The sequence below is a fragment of the Salvelinus fontinalis genome, chromosome 20 (genome assembly GCF_029448725.1).
Source record: "Salvelinus fontinalis isolate EN_2023a chromosome 20, ASM2944872v1, whole genome shotgun sequence".
Taxonomy (NCBI): Eukaryota; Metazoa; Chordata; class Actinopteri; order Salmoniformes; family Salmonidae; genus Salvelinus; species Salvelinus fontinalis.
This window is the reverse complement of record NC_074684.1, coordinates 20,083,461-20,105,848: the sequence shown is the minus strand read 5'-3', so window position 1 is coordinate 20,105,848 and position 22,388 is coordinate 20,083,461. Positions and strand designations below refer to the sequence as shown.

At 40.6% G+C, this 22,388-nt stretch overlaps 1 protein-coding gene across 4 annotated transcripts; it reads right to left on the bottom strand.

Moving 5' to 3' along the window:
• Positions 1-105: 105 nt before the first annotated feature.
• Positions 106-22,375, bottom strand: ttc13 (tetratricopeptide repeat domain 13). 4 transcript variants are annotated; one of them, XM_055872755.1, is made up of 23 exons: positions 22,156-22,375; positions 21,367-21,461; positions 21,138-21,213; positions 20,971-21,041; positions 20,659-20,724; positions 20,294-20,386; positions 19,827-19,943; positions 19,622-19,732; positions 19,427-19,509; positions 19,139-19,280; positions 14,109-14,283; positions 13,810-13,966; positions 13,491-13,621; positions 13,057-13,189; positions 12,793-12,885; positions 12,575-12,658; positions 12,416-12,500; positions 12,048-12,157; positions 4,991-5,126; positions 2,257-2,336; positions 1,999-2,077; positions 1,797-1,876; positions 106-1,705 (listed from the first exon to the last, which is right to left on the bottom strand). In XM_055872755.1, exons 1-23 carry the CDS (start codon positions 22,358-22,360, stop codon positions 1,591-1,593), a joined length of 2,517 nt encoding a protein of 838 aa, XP_055728730.1. In that variant the 5' UTR covers positions 22,361-22,375; the 3' UTR covers positions 106-1,590. The 4 variants fall into 4 exon arrangements, with proteins under 4 accessions (XP_055728730.1, XP_055728731.1, XP_055728732.1 ...); XM_055872756.1 differs by having other exon boundaries at positions 12,048-12,154; XM_055872757.1 differs by having other exon boundaries at positions 12,416-12,485.
• Positions 22,376-22,388: the final 13 nt, after the last annotated feature.

The window sequence follows — 22,388 nt, the reverse complement described above, 5'->3', positions numbered from 1 at the left end:
TAGCAAGAAAGCTCATGAATTAATGTCTTAGTGGGTGATCTGGTATAACTTTAGATAACTATCAGTATCACTCCTGGTTGAATTGAAATAACAAGACACAACAACTCATTTGTCAACCAATTGTATTGACCATTGAACATCCCAATTCCCTAAAATCTCCACAGATTTCTTTCCTTCAAGTTTAAACTTCAAGCTGGGACATATGCTTAAAAATCCACCTTAGCGCTTTAATAAACATAGCTAACTCACCCAGTGCAAAAAAAAAAGATTAAAACAAATCTCCCAGCCATTCAGCACTAACATTGATTTGGAAACATGATAAAAGTTCTGCCAAAAAATAAAATAAAGTTAAGCAGAGTACTTAAAATTGTTGTTGGTTATTTATTTTGATCCTCTGGAGCTCATTACGTAAGGATTCAGGCAGGCAATGCATAATTTATTCTGTCATTCACAAACTTCTTCAGGATCGGTGGGTCCCCTGCGGGACGTTGAGCTAACGTAGGCTAATGCGATTAGTATGAGGTTGTAAGTAACAAGAACATTTCCCAGGACATAGACATATCTGATATTGTCAGAAAGCTTAAATTCGTGTTAATCTAACTGCACTGTCCAATTTACAGTAGCTATTACAGTGAAAGAATACCATGCTATTGTTTGAGGAGTGTGCACAGTTTTGAACATGAAAAGTTATTAATAAACCAATTAGGCACATTTTGGCAGTCTTGATACAACATTTATAACAGAAATGCAATGGTTCAGTTAGATTTGGGAATGTCATTTAAGGCGAAAATTGAAGAAAAAAAAGGGGCCGATCCTGAAGAGGTTTTTAATTTTAAGGGTAAGTGGGAAACATACAAACTGAACACCAAAGCTTGTCCTCACATGAAGAGGTTCTTCAGAGCAGTTGAACAAACTCCCCTTAATGTATCCCTGAACATTTGTTCAAATGTTGTGTCAGTAAGACCATTATTTTTTCCTTCAAATGTTTTCAAATAATTTGATAAAGAGAGAACAGCAACAAGACAGAAACTGATGTCTCAAAATAAGACCAGAGGACTACTGTTGTGTTCTTTCCCCAAAACAAGTTTGACCTAACCTAAAACCAACCCTGCCTCATGCCCTTTATTGGTCACGTTAAAAACAATTACTGAAAAAGGCAATGCCACAGAGTGACACTCTCCACAATCGCACCATCGACAAGACTAAATAAAAAGATTGCTTGACTTTTCGAAAATGTTCAAGTATCCCAAGTGGAATAGAATAGCCCTGAAGGAAAGTGTATATCTTAGAATCTCCTCCCCCACTTTCTCTGCTTACAGACAGAGTTTTTAAAAAGAAAATAGTTTGCATTTTAGAGCCAATCACAATCGAGATTACCTCCCATTCAAATCAATTATGCTTCTTAGCTTTTACATACTAGACCCTACTAGGGTTTTGCTGGTATTGCATACATATCTGAACAAACATGTAGTTCCCATAAATCATGTTTAGACAGACGTTGTGCTTTGGGGGTTGAGCTTGGCCAGAGAGACTATGAGCAGAGAGAGTGGACAGGGAGAGTGGCCCTTGTTCTCATCAGGAGACGTGGTGTTAGGACTTCTTTGGACAGTGTGATGTCGAGTCCGTGTTGAGGACCTCTATCATGGTTCTAGTCGTCTGGAACGTTTCTGCTACCGATGGAAGACTCTGGTACCACAATGGTAAGCTGAGGTAAAAAAAAAAGTTTATCAATACAATAATTGGCCATCTTATGATGTGGTTAAAGTTGATAACAGTGGGCATGCCGAGCTACTCACCTCTTTAAATTCATCCAGTTTTTAGCTGTTTTACTAAAGCTATCAGGACTGTGTGTTGTCATGGCTTCAAAATCAACCAACTGAAAAAAAAAAAGAGAAAAATACTTAAACCAGGCACATTGTTACAACATTGATACCACCACTGGGAAATGTAACGTATTAGAATGAAGTAGTGTAAAGTAGAGCAAAACGCCACTATTACCTTCCCTTTTGGGATTCTGCCTATCACCTCCTTTCCACTGGCCATTAGTGCTCCCATGACAACAGAGTATGCCACAACACTGAAAAGGGAAATGGAGACAACAAAAACAAAAAAAACAAAAATGGGGAAATGGTACTGATTTCATAACTAAAAACCGTTTCACAAAATGAAATCACAATTCAGAGAAGACCAACTGAAACACATGCCTTAACATGTATTGATGGTTATAGCAGAAAATATGATTTGGACAAAACTTACCTGGACCCTCTGGAGAGGGGCATAAGGTTACAGAAGTAGTAAACCAGGGAGAGGATTAAATTACACACTGCATCTGCATCCTAAAAGATAGAAACAAAAACACAATTCATACTACAGGGTCCACTTACAGAGGTAATATCATTACACAATGATGATGTGGTCACATGAAAGTCCAATATCTTGAAAACTTGACCGCTGACTTGCAAAACATTTTGGGACTTTATCAACAGTGGGAATACGGAGGAAAAATCTAACTCAGCAAAAAAAAGAAACGTCCACTCATTGTCAACTTCATATATTTTCAGCAAACTTAACATGTGTAAATATTTGTATGAACATAACAAGATTCAACTGAGACAAACTGAACAAGTTCCACAGACTTGTGACTAACAGAAATTGAAAAATGTGTCCCTGAACAAAGGGGGGGGGGGGGGGGGGGGGGGGGGGTCAAAATCAAAAGTAAGTCAGTATCTGGTGTGGCAACCAGCTGCATTAAGTACTGTATCTCCTCCTCATGAACCAGATTTGCCAGTTCTTGCTGTGAGATGTTACCCCACTCTTCCAGCAAGACATCTGCAAGTTCCTGGACATTTCTGGGGGGAATGGCTCTAGCCCTCACCCTCCAATCCAACAGGTCCCAGACGTGCTCAATGGGATTGAGATCCAGGCTCTTCGCTGGCTATTGCAGAACACTGACATTCCTGTCTTGCAGGAAATCACGCACAGAACGGCTGGTGGCATTGTCATGCTGGAGGGTCATGTCAGGATGAGTCCGCAGGAAGGGTACCACATGAGGGAGGAGGATCTCTTCCCTGTAATGCACAGTGTTGAGATTGCCTGCAATGACAACAAGCTCAGTCCGATGATGATGTGACACACCGCCCCAGACCATGACGGACCCTCCACCTCCAAATTGATCCCGCTCCAGAGTACAGGCTTCGGTGTAACGCTCATTCCTTCGACGCTGAACGCGAATTCGACCATCCCTCCGGGTGAGACAAAACCGCGACTCGTCAGTGAAGAGCACTTTTTGCCAGTCCTGTCTGGTCCAGCAATGGTGGGTTTGTGCCCATAGGCAACGTTATTGCCGGTGATGTCTGGTGAGGACCGGCCTTACAACAGACCTACAACCCTCAGTCCAGCCTCTCTCAGCCTATTGCGGATTGTCTGAGCACTGATGGAGGGATTGTGCGTTCCTGGTGTAACTCGGGCAGTTGTTGTTGCCATCCTGTACCTGTCCTGCAGGTGTGATGTTCGGATGTACCGATCCTGTGCAGGTGTTGTTACACCTGTGCAGTCCTCATGCCTCCTTGCAAACATACCCTCGTAAAAAACTGACTATCCTACCAATCCTTGACTTCGGCGATGTTATTTACAAAATAGCCCCCAACACTCTACTCAGCAAATTGGAAGCAGTCTATCACAGTGCCGTCCATTTTGTCACCAAAGCCCCATAAACTACCCACCATTGCGACCTGTATGCTCTCGTTGGCTGGCCCTCGCTTCATATTCATCGCCAAACCCACTGGCTCCAGGTCATCTATAAGTCTTTGCTAGGTAAAGCTAGCTCACTGGTCACCATAGCAGCACGCATAGTAGCACGCTCTCCAGCAGATATATTTCACTGGTCACCCCCAAAATCAATTCCTATCGGCCACCTTTCCTTCCATTTCTCTGCTGCCAATAACTGGAAGGAACTGCACAAATCACTGAAGTTGGAGACTCATATCACCCTCACTAGCTTTAAGCACCAGCTGTTAGAGCAGCTCACAGATCACTGCACATCAACTATCTTTAAATAGCCCATCCAACTACCTCATCCCCATACTGTTATCTATTTTATTTATTTTTCCTCCTTTGCACCCCAGTATCTCTACTTGTACACTCATCTTCTGCACATCTATCACTCCAGTGTTTAATTGCTATATTGTAATTATTTTGCCACTATGGTCTATTTATTGCCTTACATCCGTTATCCTACCTCATTTGCACACACTGTATATAAACTTTTTCTACTGTATGTTTGTTTATTCCATGTGTAACTCTGCTTTGCTTTATCTTTGCCAGGTCGCAGTTGTAAATGAGAACTTGTTCTCAACTAGCCTACCTGGTTAAATAAAGGTGAAAAACAATTATGCCTAAGGCACGTTCACGCAGATGAGCAGGGACCCTGGGCATCTTTCTTTTGGTGTTTTTCAGAGTCAGTAGAAAGGCCTCTTTAGTGTCCTAAGTTTTCATAACTGTTACCTTAATTGCCTACCATCTGTAAGCTGTTAAGACACTAACGACTGTTCCACAGGTGCATGTTCATTAATTGTTTATGGTTCATTGAACAAGCATGGGAATACAGTGTTTAAACCCTTTATAATGAAGATCGGTGAAGTTATTTGTATTTTTACAAATTATCTTTGAAAGACAGGGTCCTGAAAAAGGGACGTTTTTTTGTTGTTGCTGAGTTTATATATATGTTTTTGAGTGGATTTTCCCTTTAACAGGTAAGGTAGCCTCATATGAAACAAACTGCTCCACATTTTCAGTGGTAGAGAATACATCTATCAACACGACAATAGAAAATAGAAAAACATGTGCGTTACATCAGATAGGAAAGCAACAGTATGGATCAGATTGTTGATGGCATTTAAAAATCGCACAACTGGAAGCCAACACTGACAGTCAGAGAAAAGAAAACAGAGGGAATAGGGAAGAAGAAGAGAGGGGAAGAGAGAGAGTATACCCCAAGTTCAGTGGACAGCATGAGAGCCTTGCCTTTGGCAGTCAGGTCTTTGTAGATGGACTCAATCTCAGACTGGTACTGCTGAGTGCGCTCCTCTGTGGTCTGGGTCTCCACTGAGAACAGCATGTTCCCCACTCTAAGGTAACACAAATACACACCGTCTGAACAAACACCTTGGTCTCTATGGACATCAACTGTACATACATCAACATTCATCATGGGACAGATAACAAGGCACACTTTGGTGAAAGCTGTAGGGTTAGAGGTAGAATAACAAGCTGAATCATATTTCAAGCTTTGTATTTCAAGTTTTTTTCAGAAAGTCCGAACTGAATGACAAAGAATGCAATACGTTCAAATAGGGGGTTGGCCGTTTCAATAGTGAACAAAAATATAAAAACGCAACACGAAAAGTGTCGGTCCCATGTTTCATGAGCTGAATTAAAAATTTAAAAAATACAGAAATATTTCATCCAACAAAAAGCTTATTTCTCTCAAATTTTGTGCACAATTGTCACATCCCTGTTAGTGAGCATTTATCCTTTGCTAAAATAATCCATCCACATAACAGGTGTGGCAAATCAAGAAGTGGATTAAAACGGCATGATCATTGCACAGGTGCACCGGGAACAATAAAAAGCCACTCTAAAATGTGAAGTTGTGTCACACAACACAATGCCACAGATGACTCAAGTTGAGGGAGCGTGCAATTGGCATGCTGACTGCATGAATGTCTACCAGAGCTGTTGCCAGGTCATTTAATGTTAATTTCTCTACCATAAGCCGCCTCCAATGTCATTTTAGATAATTCGGCAGTACGTCCAACCAGCCTCACAACCGCATAGCACGTGTAACCACGCCAGCCCAGGTCCTCCACATTCGGCTTCTTCACCTTCGAGATCGTCTGAGGCCAGCCACCCAGACAGCTGATGAAACTGTGGGTTTGCTGATGTCAACGATGTGAACAGAGTGCCCCATGGGGGCGGTGGGGTTATGGTATGGGCAGGCATAAGCTACAGCCAATGAGCACAATTGCATTTTAGCGATGGCAATTTGAATGCACAGAAAAACTGTGACGAAATCCTGAGGCCCATTGTTGTGCCATTCATCAGCTGCCATCACCTCATGTTTCAGCATGATAATGCACAGCTCCATGTCGCAAGGATCTGTACACAATTCCTGGAAGCTGAAAATATCCCAGTTCTTCCATGGCCCGCATACTTACCAGACATGTCAGGCATTGAGCATGTTTGGGATGCTCTGGATCGACGTGTACGATAGCGTGTTCTGGTTCCCGACAATATCCAGCAACTTCACACAGCCATTGAAGAGTAGTGAGAAAACATTCCACAGGCCACAATCAACTTCATGCAAAGGAAATGTCACTCTGCATGAGGCAAATGGTGGTCACACCAGATACTGACTGGTTTTCTGATCTATGCCCCTACCTTTTCTTTAAGGTATCTGTGACCAACAGATGCATATCTGTATTCCCAGTCATGTGAAATCCATAGACTAGGGCCTAATGAATTTACTTCAATTGACTGATTTCCTTATATGAACTAAGTCAATAAAATCTTTAAAATTGTTGCATGTGTTTATACAGTATTTTTGTTCAGTGTATTTCATTTCTCAGATGCAACCATTCATTTTAACTAATATTTCACACTTGAGGATATCCATACAGTATGTCACACTGCAGTTCTTGCTTTGAGTAAATCCACTTTTTGACAACATCCCTTTTGATTTAAACAAAACTTCCCATACATATTTGCCCATGGAAGAAGTGGTCAGAAAATCACTTTTTGGACCTGAATGACAAAACATTCAGGAGATACAAGGTGCTCAAAATTGACCCATTTTGTATTCCCCACCATACCATGAGACATCCATGTCTTCATCACTGAAAAGGATAAATGATTGAGTTTGATATACAGTGCCTTCAGAAAGTATTCAGACCCCTTGACTTTTTTTGTTAAGTTAGACACTTATTCTAAAACATTTTAAATATTTCTTCTCAGCAATCTACACACAATACCCCATAACAACAGGTTTAGACATTTTTGCTAATTTATTCTAAATAAAAAACTGAAATACCTTATTTACATAAGTATTCAGACCCTTTGCTATGAGACTCGAAATTGAGCTCAGGTGCATCCTGTTTCCATTGATCATCCTTGAGATGTTTCTACAAATTGATTGGAGTCCACTTGTGGTAAATTCAACTGATTGGACATGATTTGAAAAGGCACACACCTGTCTATATAAGGTCCCACAGTTGACAGTGCATGTCAGAGCAATAACTAAGCCATGAAGTCGAAGGAATTGCCCACACCTAGACTCCTCCTAGAGCTGGCCGCATGGCCAAACTGAGCAAATCGGTGGAGAAGGGCCTTGGTCAGGGAGGTGACCAAGAACTCGATGGTCACTCTGACAGAGCTCTATAGTTCCTCTGTGTTGATGGGAGAACCTTCCAGAAGGTCAACCATCTCTGCAGCACCACCAATCAGGCCTTTATGGTAGAGTGGCCAGACAGAAGCCACTCCTCAGTAAAAGGCACATGACAGCCCGCTTCGAGTTTGCTAAGAGGCACCTAAAGACTCACAGACCATGAGAAACAAGATTCTCTGGTCTGATGAAACCAAGCTTGAACCTTTTGGCCTGAAAGCAAAGCGTCACGTCTGGAGTAAACCTGGCACCATCCCTACGGTTAAGCATGGTGATGGCAGCATCATGCTGTGGGCATGTTTTTCAGCGGCAGGGTCTGGGAGACTAGTCAGGACTGAGGCAAAGATGAGCGAAGCAAAGTAAAGAGAGATCCTTGATGAAAACCTGCTCCAGAGCGCTCAGAGCTTGAAAAGATCTGCATAGAAAAATGGGAGAATCTCCCCAAATATAGGTGTGCAAAGCTTCATACCCAAGACTCAATGCTGTAATCACTGCCATAGGTGCTTCAACATAGTACTGAGTAAAGGGTCTGAATACTTATGTAAACGTGATTGTTTTTTGATACATTTGCAAAAATGTCTAAAAAACTATTTTTATTATGTCATTATGGGGCATTGTGTGTAGAGGGGAAAAAAACAATATAATACATTTTTGAATAAGGCTGTAACGTAACAAAATGTGGAAAAAGTCAAGGGTTCTGAATAATTTCCAAAGGCACTGTAATTTAAAAGCTTACAGTGTTGTCAATCTAATGTATATTATATACACACACATATACATGCATGCATTTTTAAACCTTTAACGTAAATTATCTAAAAATGTGTAAACTCCAATTTGTTTCATAGTAGAATATGTTGTAGCTTAGACCCCATTTCATCTGTGGCTTTTTGTGTTTTTTTCCATCTGAGGTTTTTGTGTTGTGCCCGCCATCAATTGAGACACCACGTCAGTGGCGACCCATCATTCAGGGCAGGTCAGGTAGAGCCCAACCTGTTTTGAGCCCTACCTGTTTAGCATGTTATTTTGGCATTAGTTTGTCACACATATCAGTTTGCAAACAATGTATAAACAAATGTATTGAGTGAATAATGTCGCATACAAACATGGTCTCTTTCGGTAGATGAGGCAGCGTAGGTGTTGGTAATCAACTCTAGTTGAGCTGTGATTGGCTCAGTGTTCTGTCACTCATAATCTACAAGGAGAGCTAGGCAGTTCAAGCCCCCTTGGGTGCTGCCATAGATTTACATTAGAAGAGCCCATCCAAGAAGGCTCAAGGTCATTGGTCACAGATAAATTACATCAAATAACGTTACATCTAGCGTAGCTTTGATTGGACTGATGATGTCAACATCATACTAAAAATCTTAGCTAGCAAACTAGACAAGCAATCAACATCAGGAATCACGGACAAACTACTGGCAAATCCTTTTCAATCCTTGTCATATGAAGAGAAATTAGATCAAATATACTGATGATCATCGGCCATTGGACATAAACATTACACAACCAGTCGGAAATCGCAAATTCAACAATGAGTGGTTTGGAAGGCATCAGTGGATAACTGCAAGTGTTGCGATCACTATTTTGCTTCCCCTGCCTGCTATTCGGTGGAGAGGGTGTGTGGTCCAAGTAAGTGGAAAAAGTCAAGGGGTCGGAATACTTTCCGAAAGCACTGTATACTATAGCTAAGAAAGTAACACTAAGTGTATGTTGCATAGTAAGTTGTTAGTAGCCCATGTGCCTCACCCTAATAATTTGGTCCCTTTCCCCCTAAGAACTTAGCCTACTGTTCTGACTTGGTGGTGCACATGTACCTATAGCCTGTTTCTTTTTGTCGTCATCATCGAATATCGTGAGAGCTTTCATTGTCTGCTTATATGCCACCTTTATTTATCATACGGTTCTGACTTGGTGAGCAGGGAGAATACTGTAAGAACGCCCCATGTTCTAAATTCTGTAACTGTACATTTCAAAAGTGCTGAACAAATAGTTATATTGACTACCTCCATCTTAGCTTGCTCATTAATGTCTTAATCGAAATTACAGCTTGCCTCTTATCCACTCATCGTTCCCTTGTGCCATAGTTTGTGCATCTCAATTGTTATAGGCCTATTGCTTATATAGGTCTATCTTTAAGGCAATGTTGGATTGATATAATTGTTTTGCATACTTTGTGTATTATAATTAGCTCATGTGTTTTTGTTGACGAGGAGGAGATACTATATAAATGTTGTTGGGTCTGTAACCATGTTTTTCAGTGACAGTCTCTTCCCATTCAAATATTTGTTTTCAACAAAAAGTTTAGGAATAGACCAATGTAATTCCAGTTGATATTGTGAGGGTTGTTTTGTTTAGTTTGCACATTGCACTGTCTGTGCTTCTGTATAATGTCTATAAAAGTGGAACCTCATGATTGTATTTTCCTTCCTTTTTAGACCACATAGGCCTAATAAAATACTTCAAATGGTAGGCTAACTGAGTCTCTCTCGCTCTCTGTGTGGTGACTTAAAGAAGAGTAAAGTTAAGGTCTCAACATGCAACTTGCTGAATTTATCCGAACTAACATCTGAATTTCAGTGTCCATTTTGAAAGTGCTGAACGAATAGGCCTACCTCGTCGCAGCTTGTTTGCTTGCACTTGTTTATACTTAGATCTAAGCGTTAATGATAAAAGTAAACATTATGAATTTACTTTACATAAATCTAATGTTTGTGTATGGTTCAAGAAGTCCAAACTCATTTTGGCGTTCGTTATTATTGAAGGACAATGCGGTTCTTATCAAATTACACAAATCCACAAGGAGTCAGTAGTAACCACATTTGTTTAACCTCTACTGGCTTAATATGCGATATTTGACTAGAATGGCGTTGTAAACAGCCAACTTTCCGGGACATAGACATGTCTTATATCGTCAGAAAGCTTAAATGATTGTTAATCTATTTGCAGTGTCCAGTTTACAGTAGCTATTACAGCGTAAAAAAATACCATGCTATTGTTTGAGGGTAGTGCACAACAACAAAGCAACTTATCAAGGCAACTGGTTTGATACATTCACCTCTGACAGTAAATAATGCACTTACATTCAGTAATCTTGCTCAGATTGTCATCCTGGGGTCCCACGGATAAGATGTAGCCTAGTTTTTTTTATATATCCTAACACGATCCATGTTCTATACAGCAATTTGCATGAATTCCGACTCTTTCAACAAACCAATTTATGAAATCTAAATCGGCTAAACCTTGTCTCACCCAGTCAAGTTCAGTTTCTGTGCAATCCTCAGACACTCTAGAAGTCAACCAAACCTTGTTTCATCATTCTACATTACATACTGGCTACACAACACGTCAATTAGCCCATCAAGGTCAGCCATCATTATGCACCAATGAGACGGATGGTGTTCACTTAATTGACAGTGTCTTGGTCCGGTGACCACCTATCGTTTTAAAACATAGCTAGCTAGATGGCCAATGAGCTGGGCTTTCCATGAGTATGTGATCGCCCTTTGTAGGACAAACGGCCATTACGCTAGAGATGTGCGTAAAACGATTTATTCTCAATTGAAAAATCAGCACGATGCAGGGAAGTTTACTTTACTTTACGCAGCGCTTCGCTTTCTTCTACAAGATGTACTCAAAACTGAAAAAGTACAACATGGCTACTAAGAGTGGAAAAGCTACACCTTAGAGGCTGCTGCCCTATATACAGACATGGAATCACTGGCCACTTTAATAATGGAACACGAGTCACTTTAATAATGTTTACATACTACTTTACTCATTTCATATGTATATACTGTATTCTATTCTACTGTATTTAGTCAATGCCACTTCGACATTGCTCGTCCTAATATTTATATATTTCTTAATTCCATTATTTTACTTTTAGATTTGTGTATTGTTGTGAACTGTTAGATACTACTGCACTGTTGGAGCTAGGAACACAAGCATTTCGCTACACCCGCAATAACATCTCCAATAAAATTTGATTCGATTTTTATGGTGGGGTATGCAAAATGGGTCAACTTTGAGCACCTTTATCTCTTGAATGTTTTGGCATTCAGACCCCAAAAAGTAACTTTCTGAGCAAATATTTATGGAAGGTTTTGTTCAAATCAAAACGGGTGCTGTCAAAAAGTGATTGAATTCAAATGATTTTACTCCTCCGGCAGTTTCTCAGTGTTTTTGTTCTGCACCACCAAACGGACTGGTTGTCTGGTTCTTTCCCTTCAAGGGGCACTTGGAAAAGTTACATTTTATTTCCCTGTTCAACATGGTGTTATGCAAGGAAAGGATGAGGTGTTCTAGTATGTACATAAATTGAATGCAACTTCAACAAACAGATCTAGAACATTTGCTAGAAGTTCCCTAACAGAAACCCCTGAGCGCTGAATTCGAATGAACAAGAATATACAATGCATTGAAGTATTTAACTGCTTTCAACTGAGCTGACATAATAAACTGATGTTTTTCCACATTAAATGATGTTCAGTTATGAGAAAATGTGTCTCAAATTTCTGTATGATTGGAAAAGCTTAGGCAAACCACTGATGGAAATTATAATGTCAAGAGAGGAGTTTGTTATTAATTTATTAGAACGAAATAAACTGACCTGTCTCCTGTTATGGTGATCGTGAAACCATCATATTCTTTCCCGGGATCTTTTAGACTGGGCACCTTGGAGTTCACTGTGAAGCCATCCCTTGTTTTACTGTTAAACTGCTTCAGGATAAAAATGAAAAGACAGTTGTGAAACTCATGCCAAGTTGATATCTCAATTTGGATGTTTTTGCAATAGACCTTTTAGCACATTATATCGTATCTAGCACACACCACTTAGTAGTTCCTAGGACCTATATGCTGTGTCCATGAATATATCAGGCCTCAGAGCTATGCCCCCTGGGTCCAGAATCTGAAAACACTATATCATACTATTTCGAGGAGTCAATATTTTCTTATCTGGTGGTTGTTCCTTATTACCTTCATTATGGGGAGAAGGTCTTCCACCTTGTCCACATTTTCCAGTGCTTGTCTGACTTCCAGTAGGCCTCTTGGGTTGTATGCCCTGAGGACAATGCATAAGTAAGCCAAGATATTTCTCCAATAGAACGCTATCTGTATTTTCTTTAAAAAACCCACCCGTGGTAAACCAATATTCGATCTTTGATGAAGTTGAGTATTTTCTCAAAATACGCCAAGTATCTTATGTTGATGATCTGTCCTCTGTGAGACAAAAAACAGGAAACCACATTATCAAAAAGGATTTCTAAAAATACAACTTGACTCTACAGTTTGTTGTGTGTTAGATTTACACAGTGACTATCTTTGAGATGATATGTCGTTTTCCTTTAGGTTACCTGATGAGGTTGATATGGTTATTGAACCCTCGGCTGAGACTTCTGGCAGGCATCTGGTCCAGCCAAAGAACAGGCTGGTCTGGATCAGCGATCCTTCACAGGGACAGACCAACAGAATGACTTGACATGAAACATGTATCAAACCTCACAGACTGACAATAAAAAAACTGCAGACAGGGTGTTGATCGATACTGCAGATGTGCATTGTTGTAATAACTTTATTGTATAGTAACTTTCTCAAACAGTCTCACACCCAAACCTCACCTCCTCCATTTGACAGCTATATCGAACATGTCTCTCCACTGCATCTGCCTGGTTTTGCCATTGACTCGCACCTTAGAGTTGCTCCAGGTGCGCTGCATAGCCTGCATGACCTCTAGAGTCGCCAGACCCATAGCTTTCGAAGTGAAACACAGAACATGTTAAATTTCAAAACTTTGAAATATACTGTTATGGAGCTACCGGATTTAAGACATAGGATGGGATCAGAGAATACGTATTCCAGAAAAAATAAAAAATAAATTAAAAAAACAAAAAAAACTTTCATACCAGCATGCATAGGGTTTTTTAACAAGTTCAGGGCTGATATTAGTACATTAAAAGTTATAGAGTTACTTAATCTGATTTCAGCTGAGAAGGTACACAAGAGGACAACAGATTTTAGTATGAATTCTAATGTGTCTAGGTGACTCACCCACCTCTGTGTATTCTGCGATTTGGAAGAAATCCTGGAGTATTGTATTGCATAAGGCCACCAAGGTGATCAGCTGTGCAAATGAGCTTCTGAACTTCAGTGTTGTAGCTTTCAAAGTTCTGAGGTAGAACATCCATACAATGACAAGGCATGAAACAAGATCAGTTACAAATGGGTTGAATAGCACAAACACTCAGTAGGTCCATGTCAACTACAGTAAATGAGCCTATTCTATAACCTATCAGTTAGCCTATACTGCAATGCTGGCAGAAGATATTGAACTGTGTTCAGTCAGTAGCAGGTGTATATCCCTTAGAACTCACTTAATATGAGGCTGCAGTCCTGGCTGCTCCTCATAGTCTTCTATAAGAAAAGGGAGGTTTTTTGCCCAGTGGTTTTTGAAGTTTCCTGGAAGATCCTGATCAACATTGTATTCTGCCACAGGTATGTCAAGATGTGAGTGCAAGTAGCGAGAGTATTCTGTGGTGGTGGTGGTGGTGGGGGGGGGGGGGTGACATGAGAGATTCAAACCATCAATCTCCAGAGATAAGAAACAATCAAAGATAAAACATCCAGCTTCAGGTTGAAATGTTAGTTGAGAGGTCACGAATGCTGCACTCACCTCTGAGGTATTTCACTTTGAGATACTCCGAGCTTGCTTTCTGGCCCAGCAGAGGGTCGTTCAACATGACTTTCGTCTGAGCCTTGATGCCTTCATAGAACTGCCCCATAGCCACGTGGCTCAGACCCTTCATGTACTGACATACCTCGTTGTAGGGCTCCAGCTGTAGACATCTCTGCAAAACACAATTCAACATGAAGGTGTCGCACATCAAGTCCAATGACGCCAATAGGTGTAATAACTAAAAAAGGGAGGGAACCTCAAATTCACACATACATAATTCTGACTCAAAGTGGATATTACTGCAGATCGCTGATGACTGCGTGAACGGCCTGCGGGTGACGGCTCTAGACTGATTAATCATGACTCCACCAAACCACATTCTCCACAGGTAGTGTGGGAAGCACATGACACGGTCCTGTAAGCTGATGTGTTTTATTTAACTAGGCAAGTCAGTTAAGAACAAATTCTTATTTACAACGACGGTCTATCCCGGCCAAGCCCGGACCAATTGTGCGCCGCCATATGGGACTCCCAATCACGGCCGGATGTAATGCAGCCTGTATTCGAACCAGATACTGCAGTGACGCCTCATTACACACACACACACACAGTTGAAGTCGGAAGTTTACATACGCTTAGGTTGGAGTCATTAAAAGGCCTACCTTCAAACTCAGTGCCTCTTTGCTTGACATCATGGGAAAATCAAAAGAAATCAGCCAAGACAGAAAAATAATTGTAGACCTCCACAAGTCTGGTTCATCCTTGGGTGCAATTTCCAAACGCCTGAAGGTACCATGTTCATCTGTACAAACAATAGTACACAAGTATAAACACCATGGGACCACGCAGCCATCATACCCTCAGGAAGGAGACGTGTTCTGTCTCCTAGAGGTGAACGTACTTTGGTTCGAAAAGTGCAAATCAATCCCAGAACAACAAAGGACCTTGTGAAGATGCTGGAGGAAACAGGTACAAAAGTATCTACATCCACTGTAAAACGAGTCCTATATCAACATAACCTGAAAGACCGCTCAGCAAAGAAGAAGCCACTACTCCAAAACCACCATAAAAAAGTCAGACTACGTTTTGCAACTGCACATGGGGACAAAGATCATACTTTTTGGAGAAATGTCCTCTGGTTTGATGAAACAAAAATAGAACGGTTTGGCCATAATGACCATCGTCATGTTTGGAGGAAAAAGGGAGAGGCTTGCAAGCCGAAGAACACCATCCCAACCGTGAAGCACGTGGGTGGCAGCATCATGTTGTGGGGGTGCTTTGCTGCAGGAGGGACTAGTGCACTTCACAAAATAGATGGCATCATGAGGTAGGAAAATTACGTAGATATATTGAAGCAGCATCTCTAGACATCAGTCAGGAAGTTAAAGCTTGGTCGCAAATGGGTCTTCCAAATGGACAATGAACACAAGCAGACTTCCAAAGTTGTGGCAAAATGGTTTAAGGACAACAAAGTCAAGGTATTGGAGTGGCCATCACAAAGCCCTGACCTCAATCCTATAGAAATTTTGTGGGCAGAACTCAAAAAGCGTGTGCGAGCAAGGAGGCCTTCAAACCTGACTCAGTTACACCAGCTCTGTGGAGGAATGGGCCAAAATTCACCCAACTTATTGTCGGAAGCTTGTGGAAGGCTACCCGAAACGTTTGACCCAAGTTAAACAATTTAAAGACAATGCTACCAAGTACTAATTGAGTGTATGTAATCTTCTGATCCACTGGGGATGTAATGAAAGAAACAAAAGCTGAAATAAATAATTCTCTCTACTATTATTCTGACATTTCACATTCTTAAAATAAAGTGGTGATCCTAACTGACCTAAGACAGGGAATTTTTACTTCGATTAAATGTCAGGAATTGTGAAAAACTGAGTTGAAATATATTTGGCTAAGGTGTATGTAAACTTCCGACTTCAACTGTATACACACACACACACACACACATATATTTTTACTATTTCCTACATTGTAGAATAATAGTGAAGACATCAAAACTATGAAATGACTCATACGGAATCATGTAGTAACCAAAAAAAGTGTTAAACAAATAAAAGTATTCTTCAAAATAGCCACTTTGCCTTGATGACAGCTTTTTTCACAAATACATTTTTAAGAAGGCACAACTGTTAATTTAAATGCATTACAGGTGACTATCTCATGAAGCTGGTTGAAAGAATGCCAAGTGTGCAAAGCTGTCATCAAGGCAAAGGGTGGCTACTTTGAAGAATCTAAAATATATTTTAATTTCTTTAACACTTTTTTGGTTACGACATGATTCCACATGTGTCATTTCATAGTTTTGATGTTTTCACTATTATTCTACAAATGTAGAAAATAGTAAAAATAAAGAAAAACCTGTGAATGAGTTGGTGTTCTACATTTTTTGACCGGTAGTGTATACATTTTTGTCATTTAGCAGACACTCTTATCCAGAGCAACTTACAGGAGCAATTAGAGTTAATAATAATATTAATTTGGTGGTTGCCTATATTGGTCCTGCGTACTATACGCATGTGTGAAATGGAAATGTGTTTTTTGCATATCCCAAATCCCCAAGACACCCTCGGAGAGTGGGGTCACGGCCAGGGTCAGCCATTATAAAAAGGGTGAATTAAGGTTAAGTACCTTGCTCAAGGGCATATCGGCAGATTTTTCACCTAGTCAGCTCGGGATTCAAACCAGCGACCTTTCGGTAACTGGCCCGACACTCCTATCCGCTAGGCTACCTGCCATCCTGGTAGTAGCCGTCAAAGTAATGCCACATCAATGCATGAGGCCTACGGAGTCACCACAGAGGGGCTGCCGATGGGACAGTAGGCAAATAGGCCATCATGGAGACAGATAAGGGATATGGAAGGTGATGACAGTCAGAGTGTGGCCTACATAACACACATCTGTGCTCAGGGGCATGGCACTGCTGCTCGTTAGCCTGCGTTTCCATCAACCGCCTGAAGCCACAGTGACAACAAACCATCAGGAGAATAACTTGCAGTGTTAATTTCGTCAACAAAGATATTCGGCAAGCACCTATCTTTCAGTGGCAATTGACGAGATGATAACTGACTAGAATAGACCCAGAAGACTATAACTAAACGAAAATGATTTTTCGTTTCAGTTGACGAACACTCTCGTAAGTGGACTGGACAAGAGTTTTTGGAAAGATTGACCCATTCTCCAATTTGGCAGCAACACATCATTGATGCAAACATCATTGATGCAAATAAGGCACACGCCATGGCGACTCTCCCGGTGTATGGCACAAGCTCCCGGTAAAAAAAGGGGCAACGTTTGTAGCCACTTTACTCATCGTGTCGATTCAAACAAGAGCGAATGCAACGTTTCCACGGGAGAAGAAAGCGTTTGCACCCGCAATTAAAAGGGGAAAAACACTACCAACCTCAAGAGACATCTGAAAGAGCATCATCTCAATATATACGCTCAGGTAATAACAGATTGATAATGCTAGCTATTTAGACCACTACTTATGACAGAACTTTGATTACTATAGCTACAGTAGGGTAGCAGGCTACAACTACCAAAGTTTTTTTAGGACATAAAAATTGCTGTTCAATTAATACATCACCAGTGGTGGAAAAAGTACCCAATTTTAAAAAGTAAAAACACCTTAAAAGAAAATTACGTAAAAGTGAAAGTCACCCAGGAAAATAATACTTCAGTAAAAGTCTAAAAGTATTTGGTTTTAAATGTACTTAAGTAACAAAAGTAAAAGTATAAATCATTAAAAAATCTTTATATTAAGCAAACGACACCATTATCTTGTTTTTTATTTTATTTACGGATAGCCCCTCAGAGATCATTTACAAACAAAGCATTTGTGTTAAGTGAGTCTGCCAGATCAAAGGCAGTAGGAGATGACATGGGCTGTTCTCTTGATAAGTGCGTGAATTAGACAATTATCCTGTCCTGCTAAGCATCCAAATTGTAACGAGTACTTTTGGGTATCAAGAAAATGTAAGGAGTAAAAAATTACATTATTTTCTTTAGGAATGTAGTGGAGTAAAAGTAAAAGTTGAGAAAAATATAAAGTACAGATACCCCAAAAAACTACTTAAGTAGTACTTTCAAGTATTTTTACATAAGTGCTTTACACCACTGTACATGACAACTAGTAGTGTGTTTTGAGTTTTCACTTCCTCGTGTGGTGAATTAGCCCCAAAATAAATTAGCCTATGATATTAGTAGACATAAAGATGTAGGCAAATTCATCTCTATTGAACCAAAAAATTCAGAATATTGTGGAGCCCTATTTTAACAGTAAAATATAACAATGCCTAATTGTCAACCCACAATTCATGACAATTACTGGATTAGGTTGCACATCAAAATATCTTGAATCATGCATTCCTGCTTGGACATGTTAGATGAAACAACTTAGTTATTGAATAGCCTACCATCTCAGTAGCCAATTACACTGTCTAAAGCACTGTGAATGACTTTATAAGGTGATTCATAATTTGTTCCATTGTGTGATGCCACAGGAAAAAATTGGTGCGACCAAGTCAACTGAAAGAGTTAGGGGCACCAGTGCCCCTAGAGGAAAATGCTAATCTGGAGCCCTGTCAAGAGATGTGATTTTTAATCTGCTGCCGAGTAATGTGTTCTGCTGCCAATTCGGCTGTTGGAAAGAGAATCATGCGATAGGATGTTATGCCCAAAAATATGTTGGTAGGACAAGGCTATGTTTGTGCACATGGAAGTCAGTGATTTATGTTTACTATAGGTTATTGAGGCAATAAAAATGTGATGTAACTAAAATGTGACTAAAAATGAAAGGGCATTTAGTTGACTAAAATGGCCCACTGTCTTCGTCATTTTGACAATAACTAGACTAAATAATTATTCAAATTACAAAAATGTGACTAAATCTTTATGATATTTTTGTCAAAATGACTAAGACTAAACTACATAAAAACTATTTTTAGTTATCACTTGTAATGTGTGGTCGACTGATTGTGTCAGGAGAAAGAAGCTGTGTGTTACACGGCCATTACCTTGAAGTTGCCGATGGCCTCCTGGAGGCTGCCGTGGTGGTATAGCATCATGCCTCTCAGCTGCAGAGACTGGATGTGGTTCTGGTTGAGCATCAGGGCTTTCTGGAAGCTCTCCATGGCTGCCTCAAAGTCCCCCAGCTCCCTACAGACACACAAAAGGGATCAATTACTGCACTGGCCCATGAGTACTAAGGCCCTGAGTTTTTCCTGACTAGGAAGAACTCAGGGCCCTAACTTTGAGCCACATTGGTTGAAACCAAAGCAGGTCATAGAGCATCCCCACTGTACCTGTAAGCCTGTCCGAGACTTTTGTACGCATCTATGAAGTCAGATTTTAATTTCAGGGCCTCCTTGAATGTTTCAATGGCTTCCTGGATCGGAGACAAAACTGTATCGTAAACGTGCAGGGATATAACCAAAAACTGGTTATACTGGCAGTACTCAAAGTTGAGCAACTATGGTTTTCTACAAAAATGTCTATACCTTGAGCATTCCTCTGTGGAAGAAGGTTAGACCTCTGTATAGCATGGCAATGGGCTGGTTTTTCTTCAGATCCAAAGACTGTTGAAAATCCTCCATAGCTGCCACATAATCCTATTTAGAGAAGAAAAAAGCCTATAAAACCCACGGTGTGAACTGAACTCTATATCAACACTCATCAGAAACTTTAATACATTGCCAGTCTGACCTCGGAAATGAAGAGCAGAGTTCCTCTGTGTCTGTAGAGACGGGCGGAGGGCTGGAGCTGGATGGCTTTGGAGAGATCACTCAGAGCCTCACTGATCCTTCCAAGAGGAGAAAGAATCTGCAAGCACATTATACAAGTAAAACTTGAAAATCAGAGGAGAATATACTTTCCCTTCATTTTACTTGTGTGGGGGAGTCCAATGGTCGAGTAACTAGGCTACGTCAAGGCATACCGTTAATACAACAGTGGTTGTCTCCTGTGCAAGATCTTTTTAATGCTTGCTTGAGCGAATACCACCGCCCTCACTCATTTGTAACAATTTTGCATGTGGTGACATAGAAACCTGCTCCATTCAAAGAGACATACAATTCAAGCATGATAGTGAACCCCCAAAAAAGCCAATACCCTAACACAAGGTCTAACACAAAAAGAGGGTTAACCCATAACAGGCTTAGCATTATCCTCACCTCTGCCCGCTGTTCATACACCTCAGGACGGTTGGGCTCCAGAGTGATGACTCGGCTTAACTCGAACAGCGCCAAGTCTGCATTCTTGATGTCCTTCCATAGAAGAAAATAAACAGTGTCACCTCCATTGGGCACACTAGGACAAAAAAATCACCACTCTCAGCCTTTATCAAATCACATCCACTGATACGCACACATGCTAACTGCTGAGTAGGGTCCCCAGTGGGGGCACTCTCATAATCAAAAGGCTGAGCAGATTTGATTTTTATTTAAGATGTGTCTCAATGCAAACATTGGCTAACTGAATAGAACTTCTAGTATCAATATTCTGTGAACTCCCGTATCATGCTAATGTGATCACTTACCTGCAGACTCTTTTTCCCGTATGCTATCCCTCTCCCGTAGATGGCGCTGACCACCTCTGGATCCCCCTACACCAGAGCACAACAAACACTGATAAGAAATGTGTCCTTTATTGCAAATGCAAACCACACAACATATTCAAAGCAAGGAGAAAGAGAAAAGGTAATGTAATGTAAATGAAGTCTGTGTCTCTCTACTATTCATATATTTGACTAAACAAAAGAATATGCATTATTCAAACTGTCAAGTAAGCCAGACCAAGACATATATACAGATGTGTGTTGTAATTCATGCATCTATGAATGTTAACCAACCTGTAGTAACAAGGAGAAGTGTTTGATGGCTTCATCGTAGAGTCCATTGCCAATAAGAACATATCCTATAGCTGCAATGAAAAGAAAATGAGTCAAGCAAAAAGGCATTGATAGCAGAAATGTATAGCATGCACTCCACATTCCAAACTCTTACAAGATTAACTCACCAAGCTCCTCATTTGTGTTGTGGTTGTCCACTGCAAACGGGAATCTTTTCTGCTCTATGAACAACTTGGCTTGGCTCTGATTGAAAGAAGATAAGATCATTGTAGTTAGCTACACATTCAGTCTCCACTGTGAAAACAAACGTGCCATATTCCACTACAATGATGAGTCAGTCAAACAAAAATTACAAGGCAAAAGCATTGAGATCTTAGTGAATTATGTGCATTTCACCAGGATTTTCTCTGCGTTGAGAGAGAAGACAGACTCGCATGGCGGGTTGCTTCCTTCCTCACAGTCTGGGCTGTCCAACTGTAGAATGGAGGACTCTGTGGGGAAATATACAGCATCAGACTCAACACAGCAACCCGACTGCTGCCAACTTGGTCATTATGGGGATAGATAAGGATCACAAACATTTGCAGGCTTCTTACCTGATCTGCAATGAAGGGACAGGTCACATCAAATACTAATATTTGATTGTTGAATGATTCATAAAAGCCTTAACTACAAGCTTTGTGATTGTTCAGTGGGAAAGTAATTCATATTTCATTCATTATCCTAGATCTTTTGATTCAGTCACAGTTTACAATGTAATTAGATTTTATTTGAATACATTGATTGCACATTCCAATACAGAACCTGTGCAAGCAAGACAAGCGCGAGCTTTGAGTTGCGCTCTGGGTTACGTTCACGCGCAGGAAAGACGCGCAGCATGTACTAGCTGACATTGTGTATAAAAATGTATTTAGGTGAAGACATCATAACACTGTATTATTGGGGGAACTGAGGACCTTGTCGAAGTATTATTAGTACTATTAAATCTTGACATATCAGTTGAGGAGCCTCTGATTCTACCCTGACCTTTACCATCAAACCCTAACCTCTACGAGAGAGCGGGTAATATCCATCGCTTGCTAGCTAGGACAGTAGCCAACCTCCTGTCAACGGGTGCGGAAAAAGAGAGCTTTTGCTAGCTAGCTACATTTACACAGCGAGTTACGAGGACGTGGCAAAACTTACCGCAATCACTTGCGTATTCCTCCCATTCTGACGGAGAGCTGCAACCATGTTTATGCAGTTCGCTATTAAAAAAAGTAAGTGTAGAGAAGTATTCAGTGGAAAATATAACACGGAATAAATACAGAAATGAGAGGACTACCACAACAACACCCCGGCCAGCAGGTGCCATGTTGTGTTTCATGTGAGATGAGGAGCGCGGGAGCATTGGTAATGTAGTTCCCGGGTACCTACGC

Excerpts from the sequence above, each read along its gene's own strand:
- ttc13 (XM_055872755.1), bottom strand. The coding sequence starts at position 22,360 with ATGCTCCCGCGCTCCTCATCTCACATGAAACACAACATGGCACCTGCT. Across the intron at positions 21,214-21,366 it reads TCAACGCAGAGAAAATCCTG|AGCCAAGCCAAGTTGTTCAT; the intron begins GTGAAATGCACA and ends TCTTTCAATCAG. Across the intron at positions 1,877-1,998 it reads GCAGAATCCCAAAAGGGAAG|TTGGTTGATTTTGAAGCCAT; the intron begins GTAATAGTGGCG and ends TTTTTTTTTCAG.